The sequence below is a fragment of the Anomaloglossus baeobatrachus genome, chromosome 2 (assembly GCF_048569485.1).
Source record: "Anomaloglossus baeobatrachus isolate aAnoBae1 chromosome 2, aAnoBae1.hap1, whole genome shotgun sequence".
Lineage (NCBI taxonomy): Eukaryota > Metazoa > Chordata > Amphibia > Anura > Aromobatidae > Anomaloglossus > Anomaloglossus baeobatrachus.
This window is the reverse complement of record NC_134354.1, coordinates 95,386,152-95,400,091: the sequence shown is the minus strand read 5'-3', so window position 1 is coordinate 95,400,091 and position 13,940 is coordinate 95,386,152. Positions and strand designations below refer to the sequence as shown.

General features: G+C 49.3%; 2 protein-coding genes across 3 annotated transcripts in view; one reads left to right on the top strand and one right to left on the bottom strand.

Moving 5' to 3' along the window:
- Nucleotides 1-6,168: 6,168 nt before the first annotated feature.
- EMC6 (ER membrane protein complex subunit 6) lies at nt 6,169-13,005 on the bottom strand. 2 transcript variants are annotated; one of them, XM_075333148.1, is made up of 2 exons: nt 12,884-13,005; nt 6,169-6,928 (listed from the first exon to the last, which is right to left on the bottom strand). In XM_075333148.1, exon 2 carries the CDS (start codon nt 6,898-6,900, stop codon nt 6,568-6,570), a length of 333 nt encoding a protein of 110 aa, XP_075189263.1. In that variant the 5' UTR covers nt 6,901-6,928; nt 12,884-13,005; the 3' UTR covers nt 6,169-6,567. The 2 variants fall into 2 exon arrangements, with proteins under 2 accessions (XP_075189263.1, XP_075189262.1); XM_075333147.1 differs by lacking the exon at nt 12,884-13,005 and adding an exon at nt 12,751-12,868.
- Nucleotides 13,006-13,320: 315 nt separating this feature from the next.
- The window catches only part of TAX1BP3 (Tax1 binding protein 3), a 46,712-nt gene continuing 46,092 nt past the window's right edge, over nt 13,321-13,940 (top strand). Inside the window, exon 1 of the mRNA XM_075335184.1 lies at nt 13,321-13,425. Coding sequence (XP_075191299.1) covers nt 13,387-13,425 — 39 coding nt within the window. The 5' untranslated portion in view covers nt 13,321-13,386. The remainder of the gene's footprint in view (nt 13,426-13,940) is intronic.

The following is a 13,940-nucleotide window of genomic DNA, read 5'->3' as shown; positions in this document are numbered from 1 at the left end:
ACTATGTTAGAGCAAGCATCACAATGTGGTTATGTGCTCGGTACAGGCAGTACGAGTCTACATGCAGTGCATATTAAGATAAAATGGCGCTGGAGCGAGGAGAGGGGGCGGGGCCTACTCTGAGAGCGGGGTCCGGAGGGCAAATGAGGTATACAGGGGAGGGAATCTTTCCTCAGTGAGGAGTGTCCGTTCCCTGTGCTGAACAGCCGCTGGGCGGAGCCGCACTGTCCCTCTGCATGACTGACATGCAGGGGCAGTGAGAATCGAAACTAGGCCTCAGGCGAAGCCGGGGCCTAGATTTAAACATGCGGCCAGCGTGCAGGCACCATCGGCGCGGTTCTCCAGTGAAAACTGGAGAACCGGCCGGAAATGTTAACACAGTCATATAACACACTCTCCCCAATATATAAGTACAAGGGACCCCTGGAAAGACCACTTTCTGTGGTAATAACGTCTCAATACTTAGCTTGTGAGACGCAGGTGCCAGGTCCCTGGGGGGGGTGAGCGCTCCGTCCGGCAGGATCCTGAAAGGGCTGCGGATGGAGACCGGTCTCCTGCAAAGCAGTGAGAACCGTGATGGCTCCCACTTCAAGCCAGAGCCTCAGGGGATGGTGAAGGAGCGCGGCATGTGAAGGCTCCAGCCTTGTAAAATCAACCTTAACAGCACCACCGACACAGTGGGGTGAGAAGGGACATGCCGGGAGTCCAGATTGGACCCGCTTTTCTTCCAAATCTTTGAAATCAAAATTCAGAGAATGCATGTGTGTGTGTGACCTCCTGAACACAAAGCATTGAAACTGGTTGGATTTGTCATCCACGGGGTGTATATGCTCGGAGGGAGGAGCTACACTTTTAGTGTAGTACTTTGTGTGTCCTCCGGAGGCAGAAGCTATACACCCCATGGTCTGGGTCTCCCATAAGGAACGATGAAGAAAAGGTCAACTTTTGTCTCGTCAGTCCATAGAGTATTCTCCCAAAAATCTTGGGAGACGTTTTCTGGCAAAACGGAGATGAGACTTGGTTTTCGTCTTGGAACTCTCCCATGCAGGCCCTTTTTGCACAATGTCTCTCTTTTGGTGCAGTCACGAACACTGACCTTAAAAGGGAAGGTGTTGCGTTTTTTAAATTTTTGTATTCATAATAGTGATTATGAAATCAATTATTTTTAATACAAAATTAAATTGTTTTTTTTAAATTAAATTTTTACTGACACACTGGGGACTGCTAGCTTGAAGTAACACCTCATTTATAGCAGATCCCTGTGCATTGGATCGGATAGTCGCACTCCGACCCTATATTTAACATTGAGACTGCTTCCTGCTGTGAGTTGGAAATGCCCCTGAGCTGTCCAGATCACAGCTCTGGGAAGACACCGCCACCCTCTTTGTGGAGCCTACAGTGTATGCGGTGTGCTGCGCTTTCACCCCATCACCCGCTTAGGATGGGGTGAGTACCGGAGGCGGGCAGTGGTGATTGCACCCTAACTGATCCTGGTGTGCTGCTCCAACCCCAGTGCTGCTCCCACCCCCCACGCCGCTCACTCCTCTCCCCCACATGGGTTCACCTCAGGCCCCCGCTCCTAGCAACTCCTCACTGGTCTATGCTGTGATCGCTGACAGGAACAGACACCAGGCTGACAGGAGAGGCTGCCAGGGGCGCATGTGTGTGGTGAGTGCATGCGGCTGGGAGCAGTGATCACGGTGTGACATCTGTAGTGCAGTGACGGGCTCAGGCTGCAGATCACCCCTCCTCGCAGCATGTCACCTCGGACCTCCGATCCTGGCCGGCAGCTACTCTTGCCAGCCTGGTGTCTTGGCAGTTCCTCCTCTCAGTCATCAGAGCACAGTGTATGGGGGCAGAATACACAGTGGAGCACAGGAATATGGGGGCACAGGAATATGGGGGCACAGGATACAGTGGGGCACTATGCCAGCTGTCCTTGGTGACATTTTAGACATATTAGATCGCTTTGCAGTCACCAACAAAATGGCTCCGCACTGTGATCCAAAACTCCATTCTTCCTTATCCTTTTGGAAACACCCAGAAGGGGGGGAGGGGGGGGAAGGTGACACAAAAGCAGATTCCGCCCACTTTTACTGCAGTTGTAATGTGAGCTAGTTGTACCGTCGGTTTTCAGCATCTGCTCCCCCTAGTGTTTAAGAGTGGAAAATATCAAACTTTTAAAATATTTTTTTTATATTTTGCTCAATTAAAAACAAATATTTAAAAACGAAACATTAAAACATTAATACTTTACATTTTTTTAGTTATTGATTTTTTTTTTTTTTTTTTACAACACCTCTTTAAGGAGAACCAACCACCAGGATTTTGCTATAGGCAGTGCCATGCTGGCACTAGGATAATGAATCCAAACATACCTTTTGATGAAAGATGCTTGATTGCTGAAATATCTTTAATAAAAGTTCCAGAAATGCACTGCACCCTTGATAAACGTGTGCATTGGGGGTCGGGCCCTCGGTGTATATTCCTCCTCCTGCGGCCAATATGGCGTGCCCCCCTTTTCTTTATTTAAATATCGTGGCACGAAGGCATTGCTGCAGTAATGTCTTAATGAAAATGGTACCGGATTCCGCGCATGCGCATACCACATATCTCCGGTGCCATTTTATTGCATGTGCGGACTTCAGTGCCATTTTAATGAAGACATAATTGTGGCAAAGCACACATGCCAGCAACAGCAGCAATGGCAGCATAGTGCAATATTTAAAAGAGAAAAGGGGGCACGCCCTATAAGACGACAGGGGAATATACGCCGAGAACCTAACCTACAAAGGCCCGCAACCCATGCCAAAGGTGCAGTGTATTTCTGTAACTTTGATTAAAAGATATTTCAGCAATCAAGCATCCGATCAGTCAACAAAAGGCATACTTGGATACAGTATCCTAGTGCCCGTATCGCACGGTCTTTACTTTATATATCAAAATCCTGGTGGTTGGTTCCCTTTAAGTAAGGCCTGCAGCTCTTTGGATGATGTTGTGGGGTCTTTTGTGACCTCTTCGAGTCGTCGCTGCACTCTTGGGGTAATTTTGGTAAGCCGGCCACTCCTGGGAAAGTTTATCACAATTCAAATGTTCTCACGATTTGTGGATAATTGCTCTCACTGTGGCTCGCTGGAATCCCAAAAGCTTTAGAAATGGCTTTATAACCTCTTCCAGACTTATAGATCAATTACTTTGTTAATCATTTGTTCCTGAATCTCTCTGGATTGCGCATGGTGTCTAGCTTTTGAGCATCTTTTGGTCTTCTTCACTTTGTCAGGCAGGTCTTATTTAAGTGAGAACAGGTGTGGCAGTAATTAGGCCTGAGTGTGGCTAGGAAAATAGGACTACACTTCCCAAAGATATGATCAACCATAGTTAAATTGTTTTAAGTGAAGTGGCAATCACTATTTACACAGGGCCCTATAGGTTTGGATTTCTTTTCCCCTTTAATAATAGATCTTTTATAAACTGCATTTTGTGTTTACTTGTGTTATCTTTAATATTTACATTTGTTGGGTGATCTAAAATATTTAAGTGTGACAAACATGCAAAAGAATAAGATCAGGAGAGGGGCAAACACTTTCACACCACAAACTCTGATGGTCATCAAAGGATCGTCAGCTCCAAAATCCAACAAAAAGCAAAGTACCTGATAGGAGGATCAACAACGTAAGCAATGCACCAAATTTGTTTATGAAGATAAAGAATATTCTCTCCAAACCTTTCCAGCAGATGTTTAAGCTAAAACTCTGGCTCCTCTTAGGCCTATAAATGGACCTTTTCTTACTTTGATAGCTTTTTTTGGATATTAAAGATACAGCAGGTTAAATCGGTACAGTCCTATTCTGGTGCTCCAGCTTAATTACACTCCGGTAACATACTATGTTTAGAAAAGAAAGGAGTTATTTTTTCATTTTTCAAAATGTTAGATAAGAAGTTGACATTTTTTAGGTTTCTTTGCTGGACTCCGCATTAGAAGCCCATGTGACCACAGAAGTCACAAGTTTTGTGTCATCAAAACTTCCAAATTACTTTGGTTCCTTAAATTTGTAAAATATAAAAGGTGATCACTGGCATCTGCTGGTATATGATAGCCGCATTAACAGCTGTCAAAAATAACCTCATTTACCAAAATAGTAGGTTAAAACTTTAGGGGGCTGAATTTCCTGCTGTGGGGACATAGCATACTATTCAGAGGCGCGGAGTCCATCACCACTGGTCTCATAGGAACGCGGATGAGCTGAATGGCAGAGATCCAACAATGGCAAACCTTATGCAAGAATGAAACAAACTAAAATACATTCAGCTGTGATCAAAGTTTAATTTCTTATGGGCGGCACGGTGGCTCAGTGGTTAGCACTGCAGTCTTGCAGCGCTGGGGTCCTGGGTTCAAATCCCACCAAGGACACTATCTGCAAGGAGTTTGTATGTTCTCCCCGTGTTTGCGTGGGTTTCCTCCGGGTACTCCGGTTTCCTCCCACACTCCAAAGACATACAGATAGGGACTCTAGATTGTGAGCCCCAATGGGGACAGTGTTGCCAATGTATGTAAAGTGCTATGGAATTAATAGCGCTATATAAATGAATAAAATTATTATTATTATTATTATTTATGTTATTTTTCAAGTTGCCATTGTAAAATGATTCTTCACTACTGGTTTATGCAGTCTGAACCCTACATTATTGGTTAAAGGTAAAGCAAGTCTTTATGGCGGAAGCACTGGACCTAGAATCAGAGGCCATGAATGAATATCGAAGGACTAAACCAGCTAATTTATGAGATTTTTGATTCTAATAGTTGTACTGTATGATCTATAGAAAATATATAGTTATGGTGAAACAATGATGTCTGGGCATGTGGATCCCACCAAGAGTAAGGGGTGCTTCACACATAGTGAGATCGCTACCGAAATCGCTGCTACGTCACGGTTTTGGTAACGCAACAGTGACCTCATTAGCGATCTCGCTGTGTGTGACACTGAGCAGCGATCTGGCCCCTGCTGTGAGATCGCTGCTCGTTACACACAGCCCTGGTTCGTTTTCTTCAAAGGCGCTCTCCCGCTGTGACGCACACATCGCTGTGTGTGACAGCGAGAGAGAGCGACGAACTGAAGCGAGCAGGAGCCGGCATCGGCATCTGGCAGCTGCGGTAAGCTGTAACCAAGATAAACATCGGGTAACCAAGGGAAGCCCTTTCCCTGGTTACCCGATATTTACCTTCGTTACCAGCCTCCGCCGCTCTCGCTGCCAGTGCCGGCTCCTGCTCCCTGCTCTCTGCACATGTAGCTGCAGTACACATCAGGTAATTAACCCGATGTGTACTGTAGCTAGGAGAGCAAGGAGCCAGCGCTAAGTAGTGTGCGCGGCTCCCTGCTCTCTGCACATGTAGCGACGTTATGATCGCTGCTGCGTCGCTGTGTTTGACAGCTAAGCAGCAATCATAACAGCGACTTACAAGGTCGCTGTTACGTCACAGAAAATGGTGGTGTAAGAGCGACGTCGTTGTCGCTGTTGCTATGTGTGAACCCAGCCTAAGGAAGAAGGTGCAGGGGCACAAGGTTATATCAGACATGGGGAATAGACTCACTTTCTTTGTCATATACTTCCTACACAGGCTGGAGGCGTTTTGGGTCTTTTTGGGCTTGTTCCGTGCCCTATCCTTGGTAATAAACATGTTTATTACCAAGGATAGGGCACGTAACAAGCCCAAAAAGACCCCAAACACCTCCAGCCTGTGTAGGAAGTATATGACAAAGAAAGTGAGTGATGGGGGGGGGGGGGCTACATCAGAGGATTTAGCCTCACCCCCTTCCTTCAGTCCACCCTGCTTCCTCCCTCACACAAGAAAAAAGAAATATTGTTTAGGTACCTACTAAACGAATAGCAGCTATAAAGTGTTCACTGCTTATATAAGCCATGATTTGGCAAAAGTAAAAAAGTTATAGGTCAGCAAGTCCGGCCATTTCACACTGGAAGTCCAAGTCTCGGTTTAGGAACTACATAAAAGGAGACAGACTTGGGCATTGATGGATACAAACTGCACCAGATGGAGCTCGGAGAGTAAAATGGGGCTGGTTTGGTTTACATTATGGTTAACAGAAAAAAGCGCAGTGGTCCATATTAATCTCTGGATCAGAACATCAAGTAACTATACCTTACTGCTGATTTCCCTTTTTGTATACCTTTATTTAATATCAGTATATACATAAAGCTAGGAATCAATATCAGAACTAGCAGCTGAAGACCTTACTAAGCCACAGAGGTCCACACTTGTATGAGGTCAGTAGGAGGCATCGCTGTATATCAGCAATCGTACACATTACTGCATATTTCACACTTTGCTGTGGATGAACATTTTTAGTTGAATCATCTGACAAGATACCAGTGACTTCAGTCGCCTATAACAGATTTAATGGAGTGAGGATTACAGAACTTTGATAAGTTACTAACAGAACCCAAGCAGAGAGATTCATTTAAAAAGTAACGATCTAGTCAAATTATTGGGGAGGAGTCTTTGAATTCCATTAAAAAGTGTTCCTGGAAGGCAGATCCATCCAACGCGCTTCAGTACACATGCACCATGCCGTACAAGAAGGTCCAAAACAAGACATACGTAAAGAGGCCACCGATAAGACCGCCGGTAAAAAGTGGCCTCCTCGATTTAAAATATTTGTTCCACCTGCGTCCAGACTTTAACACCAACAGCAGGGAGAGGAGAAAAGAGGCAAGGAAGTAGAAGATGAACCCGTACAGGCCGGTCAGGCCAAGAATTCCAGCGGTGGCTCCAGAAAGGGCAGAAACCGAGGTTCTGCAGTAGTCGAGGACGGCAGCGTTCCCTCTCACTGCGGCTTCACTGATGAACTGAGGACCTTCTCTCTTCAGGCCAACAGCAGCCATTGCTGCAATGTATGGAGTCCAGCTACAGCTGTGCAAGGAAATAAGAAAGCGTTAGTAGGAAGGCTCCCTGCCGAGATATCACTCCTGTACCACGGGCAGATTTACCTATAGGAGAAAACACCTACTCTGCTATTATGCCCAGGTGACAATGCTAGATGGAGCCCAAAGTTTGACATTTTAGTCAATTGGTCCTGGGGGAGAGGGAAGGAGGAGAGATTTCTGAATTCTGTTTATTAGGCATTAAATCCCTTTAAGTCCTGTGAAGAGGAATTAAAGGGAACCTGTCACTGGATGTTTATAATACTCACCTAACGGTTGGATGGGTGGCTCTGTTCTCCGGGTCCACGCCTACTCTTTCAGCCATCTTTGTCCTCTTTTTGAAGCTAGTGTGGATGACGGGCTCTACGTCATCTACAGGTATACTACCTGGCATTGAAGTCTGGCACAGGTGCACTTTGATCTGCTCTGAGTAGGGCAGATGACAGTATAGTAGTGCGCCTGCGTGGGACCTCAATGTCGGTTTGTGTGTATGACGTAGAAAGCGTCATCCACACTAGCTTCAGAAGGAGGACAAAGGAGGCGCGGACCCGGGAGAACAGACGCCCATCCAACCAGTCTGCTCTGCACCGACTATCAGGTATTATAATCATCTGGTGACAGATTCCCTTTAATTCCTCTTCACAAGAACGAAAGGGATTTAATACCTAATAAACAGAATTCAGAAGGACAAAGATGGCTGAAAGAGGAGGCGTGGACCCAGAGAACAGAGACACCCATCCAACCAGCCTGCTCCCCTGCTCCGCACCAACCGTTGGATGAATATTCTAAACATCCGGTGACAGGTTCCCTTTAAGATATAATCCGGCCCAAGGATATGTGCACACACACAGAAATTTTGTTTCTTAAGCAAAAAACGCACCTCTGGCCGAAAAAATGCATCAAAAAGCATGCGTTTTTGCAGTGTTTTGGTGCATTTTATTTTTTTAACATTGTCAATGTCAAAACACAGGATAAAACACAGAAAATATATTATTTGCTGTTTTTTTCTGCAACCAAAACTGCAAGGAAAAAAAGAAGCAACGTGCACACAGTCTTTCTGAAATCTCAGGACTTTGCTGAGGAAGGACTGCATGCAGATTAGGACAACAAACTGCACCCAAAAACACGGAAACACCTCAGTGTGCGCACAGGGCATTAGACGGATGGAGACTTTCTTCAAAAAGGCGAGCACCACACCCATTCACAGACCTAATATTGATGGACTAGGCATCAAGATTCAACAAAATACTCGTGGTAAGAACGTAGAATAAGTGGAGCGACAGCACTGTGACTGCAAAACTGCTGCGGAGGCCAGTCAGACCCGCAGGGGCCGGGGAGGCAGAGCAGTCACCAGAGCTCTCAAAATAAATTGTGGACATTAAAGGGAACCTGTCAAATTTTAAATCCCCAACAAAAAATACCTTATGACCTGATTGTGTAGGCCTTAAAAAGTGAAGTCAGTCATTCCCTTGGAAGGCCCCGGGAGCTGGATTTCCTGGCAGCCACATGCTTTTGAAAATCACCTGGGCAATGTGTTGTCAGGAAACACGGCACTAGGCTAAGGCTACTTTCACACATCCGGTTTTTGCTCTGCGGCACAATACGGCGCTCTGCAGAAAAACCGCAACCGTTTTTTTTTGCCGCCGGTTGCGGGTTTTTTTGCATAGACTTACATTAGTGCCGTATTGTGCCGCATGGGCTTGCGTTTGGTCCGGTTTTTGCCGCATTCGGCAGATTCAGCCGATGCCGCGGCCGGATGGAACGTTGCCTGCAACGTTTTTTTGCTCCGGCAAAAAAAAAACGCATCACGCCGCATCCGGCCGCTGCGTCGCATTTTTCAATGCATGCCTATGGACGCCGGATGCGGCACGATGCGGAAAAAACGTATCCGGCCGCCGCATGCGTTTTCTTCCACTGCGCATGCTCAGTAGCGTGCCACAACCAGAAAAAAAACGGACGGGCCGCATGTAAAAAAACTTATGCAAAGGATACAGTGTTTTCGCCGCATCCGTTGCATAGGTTTCATAGCCGGATTGAGCCGCACTGCAAAAACCGAATGTGTGAAAGTAGCCTAAGGCTGCTTTCACACATCAGTTTTTTTTTGCAATGAGGCACAATCCGGTTTGTGCCTGATGCAACGGATCCGTCTCAGATTGTGTAAAAACTGATGCGACAGGACAGATCCGGTAAAAAAACTGATCCTTTTTTTTTATGTTGAGAGAGGGGGGAGACCCCATCATCACCGCACATGCACCGGCACTCCCGCACGCATCATCGCCGCACATGCACCGGCACTCCCGCACGCATCATCGCCGCACATGCACCGGCACTCCCGCACGCATCATCGCCGCACATGCACCGGCACTCCCGCACGAATCATCGCCGCACATGCACCGGCACTCCCGCACGCACCGGCACTCCCGCACGCACCATCACGGCACACGCAGGCACTCCCGCACGCACCATCACCGCACACGCAGGCACTCCCGCACGCAAAATCACAGCACACGCCCCGGCACTACCTTAGTGACGTCCCCGCTGACAGTGCGACTACCTTCAGTTGCTGTGCTGAGCTGATAGAGCGCGTGTTCTACTGCCGCTCCTGTCAGCTTCATGTAGCAGAGCTGAAATCGTCGTGGGACCTCTGTGGATTACATCGGACCTGGAGGAGTATGGGGATTTTAATAAAATGGTGAAAGAGGAGTTTTTTTGTCTTTTATTCCAAATAAAGTATTTTTTTGGGTGTATGTGTTTATTTACTTTCACTTACAGGTTAATCATTGGGGGTGTCTCATAGACGCCTGCCATGATTAACCCCTTATTACCCCGATTGCCACCGCACCAGGGCAATTCGGCTTGAGCCGGGTAGAGTCCCGGGACTGTCGCATCTAATGAATGCGGCAATTCCGGGCGGCGCTGTCTGATATGTTTAGGCTGCGGGGCTCCCCATAACGTGGAGCTCCCCATCCTGAGAATACCAGCCTTCAGCCGTGTGGCTTTATCTTGGCTGGTATCAAAATTGGGGGGAACCGCATGCCTTTTTTTTAAATTATTTATTTTACTGCAAGATATAGACCCGCCCACCGGCGGCTGTGATTGGTTGCAGTGAGACAGCAGTCACTCAGCGTGGGGGCGTATCTGGCTGCAACCAATCATAGGCGCCGGTGGGCGGGGAAAGCAGTGAATACGAGATTGAATAATGGGCGGCCGACATTTTCAAATCAGGAGAAGCCGGAAGAGCTTTGTGACAGCCGTGCAGCGCCGCGACGGTGATCGGTGAGAGAGTGAGTGAATGAGTCAGTGAGTGAGAGAGTTTGAAAGAGTGAGTAATTTTCTGACAAGCAATGAATTTATATCACTTCTGGGCATGCTCAGAAGTAAAAACCGGATCCGGTACATGCTTCCAGCGTTTGATGCATGCCACCGGATTCGGCGTGCATAGACTTTCATTATGCACCATGCCGCACAGCGCCGCGATGCGTTTTTTTGCCGCTGGTAAAAACGTTCCTCTCTGCGTCCTGTGCGGCCGCCGGAGTGACGATTTTTGCCGCATCTGGTAAAAACCGGATCAAACGCAAGTACGTGCGGCACAATCCGACGCTGATAAAAGTCTGAGGAAAAACCGCACCCAGCGGCAAAAAAAAAAAAAAAAACGGATGCGTTTTCCCCGCAAATCGCCGGATTGTGCCGCACAGCAAAAACCTGATGTGTGAAAGCAGCCTAAGATAGAAGTGACTTCAGATCGCCATCTCTACCGGAGCAGAGCTTAGGGGGGTCAACGAATGCAGCAGGTGATGAGCAAAGTCTACAGGGGTCCCGGGTCCACATCCCACCAGGGACAACATCCGCGAGGAGCTCATATGTTCTCCACGAGTCTGGGGGGCTCCTTCAGGTGCTTCTCATCACTATGATGCTGGTGCACACACTAAATGCAGAACAGTGGCCCACTAATGAGTCCAGATAAGATGGGCCAACTCTCAGAGAAGGTTCTGATTACATGATCATTCGGACATGGCTTTTCAGCATAATCACATCTGCCTCATCAGGCCCAGGAGACATCTTTAGAAGTGTATCCAGTTTGTACTGTGGGATCTGGTGACCCCTTTAAGCCCCCTAGAAAGTGCTAACCTCCCCCCCCACCCCCCGGAGTGACAGCAACAGTCATCACCAGAATACAGGCTTGAGGGCACCGATTATGGGTATGGGGGGCCTGCCAGAGGGGGGGGGGGCGTCGATTATAGGGGTCTGCCGGAGGAGGAGGTGGGGGCGTCGATTATAGGGGTCTGCCGGAGGAGGTGGTGGGGGGGCGTCGATTATAGGGGTCTGCCGGAGGAGGTGGTGGGGGGGCGTCGATTATAGGGGTCTGCTGGAGGCAGAGGGGGGGGTGTCCATTACAGAGGTCTGCTGGAAGAGGAGGAGGGGTGGCGTCGATTATAGGGGTCTGCCAAAGGGGGAGGCGTCGATTACAGAGGTCTGCCGGAGGAGGGGGGGGGAGGTGTCGATTATAGAGGTCAGCTGGAGGCGCAGGGGGGCGGTCAATTATAGGAGTGTGCCGGAGGAGGAGGGGGGCGGTCGATCATAAGGAGTCTGCCGGAGGAGGAGGGGGGCGGTCGATCATAAGGAGTCTGCCGGAGGAGGAGGGGGGCGGTCGATCATAAGGGTCTGCCGGAGGAGGAGGGGGGCGGTCGATCATAAGGGTCTGCCGGAGGAGGAGGGGGGCGGTCGATCATAAGGGTCTGCCGGAGGAGGAGTGGGGCGGTCGATCATAAGGGTCTGCCGGAGGAGGAGTGGGGCGGTCGATCATAAGGGTCTGCCGGAGGAGGAGTGGGGCGGTCGATCATAAGGGTCTGCCGGAGGAGGAGTGGGGCGGTCGATCATAAGGGTCTGCCGGAGGAGGAGTGGGGCGGTCGATCATAAGGGTCTGCCGGAGGAGGAGTGGGGCGGTCGATCATAAGGGTCTGCCGGAGGAGGAGTGGGGCGGTCGATCATAAGGGTCTGCCGGAGGAGGAGTGGGGCGGTCGATCATAAGGGTCTGCCGGAGGAGGAGTGGGGCGGTCGATCATAAGGGTCTGCCGGAGGAGGAGTGGGGCGGTCGATCATAAGGGTCTGCCGGAGGAGGAGGGGGCAGTCGATTATAAAGGGTCTGCCGGAGGAGGAGGGGGCAGTCGATTATAAAGGGTCTGCCGGAGGAGGAGGGGGCAGTCGATTATAAAGGGTCTGCCGGAGGAGGAGGGGGCAGTCGATTATAAGGGGTCTGCCGGAGGAGGAGGGGGCAGTCGATTATAAGGGGTCTGCCGGAGGAGGAGGGGGCAGTCGATTATAAGGGGTCTGCCGGAGGAGGAGGGGGCAGTCGATTATAAGGGGTCTGCCGGAGGAGGGCATCGATTATAATGGGTCTTCCGGAGGAGGGCATCGATTATAAGGGGTCTGCCGGAGGAGGAGGGGGCAGTCGATTATAAGGGGTCTGCCGGAGGAGGAGGGGGCAGTCGATTATAAGGGGTCTGCCGGAGGAGGGCATCGATTATAATGGGTCTTCCGGAGGAGGGCATCGATTATAAGGGGTCTTCCGGAGGAGGGCATCGATTATAATGGGTCTGCCGGAGGAGGGTGGGGCGTCAATTATTGGGGCCTACTGCAGGGGAAGGGGTGCTGCCGATTATTGGGGTCTGCCGGAGGGGTGGCAATTATAGGGCCTGTTGATTATAGGGGCTCCTCCTCTTCGCCCGCCCTTAGCACCACTCATGGGCCAGTTCTGATTACACTGGCAGTTACTGCAGAATCTTGGCTGTAATTCACATTACTGCTCCTGACCTGATTTCCATCCTCTCTCTTTCATTCTGGGGCCCTCCCCGCCTATGATACACGGGACTAGTATGTGCAGGGGAAGGAGCGCCCTCTGCCGTGCAGGCACATAATGACACGTCTTCCGCCCAGTATACAGCACCTCTGCGGAGGATGCCACACCGTCTGCCGAGCCCAACAGCTTCCTGGTACCGACCGCTCCGGAGCACCAGCCGAACGCTACAGCGCCATCTCCGCCATCTTCAGAAGTGACCGGAAATGACCTTTCAACCCGGAAGCTCTTCTGCACATGGCTATGAAGCGCTTACTGGCGGCCATATTTGTTGGTGGCAGCGTGCATTCACCCATGTAATAAAGTGTTATACTTGTAATACTATCAGGGCCGTGTATAGTGGGATCCTTCATAGCTGACAATCACGTTATATCGGGGTGTGGAGCCGCAATACAAGGGCCGCCAAACTACTGGTGGGCGTGGTTCCCAAGCAACGGTATAATCCATGACTAAAACACGTGACTTCTACGGAGGGGCGGAGCTATTCAGATAAGGGTGTGCCTGCTCATTAATATTGATGAGGTGGGCGTGTGCGAGGCCCGGGCCGCTTTGTCCAGTTGCGGGCGGTGGTGACGAGCTGTGGAGCGGCCAGGATGTCGTTCATCCCCGGGCAGCCGATCACGACCGTTGTGGTGAGTCGCACCTTCCTTCCGGTGCAGTTTAGTTCCCACATGGAGCAGAAGTGTCCGGTGACAAGTTTTTGGGTGACTTTTACCTGCTGTGCTCCAGTGCATTGGTGAAAAGCGCCGGAGTGGGACTTGCTGTGGAAACTTTGCAACTTCTTTTTTATTTCTGTACAAAGTATTGAGACGTATGAAAATGGGGAAAACTCCCAATGAAGGGAAAGGGGGAAAGCAAATGTTAGCTCTGTTATTGTTTATTAGGTTTTGTTTTGATGGAGTTTATTGTACTAATGACCTGGCAATATGACTGCGCACTAATACCAGAATATATAGGTTTGTTTTTTTTTTTTATCATTACGGTATTTTAGTTGTTTAAACAGAACATGTCGCCTCCGAAATGCTATTTACCTGCAGATATAGGGTTAATCCGCAGCAAAATGGTGCTACAATACCACTGAAAGTGCAGCTACTGGGAGAAAACAAATTCTATCCTCCCGGAGGCGCCGCCGGCTTTCAGTCATGGT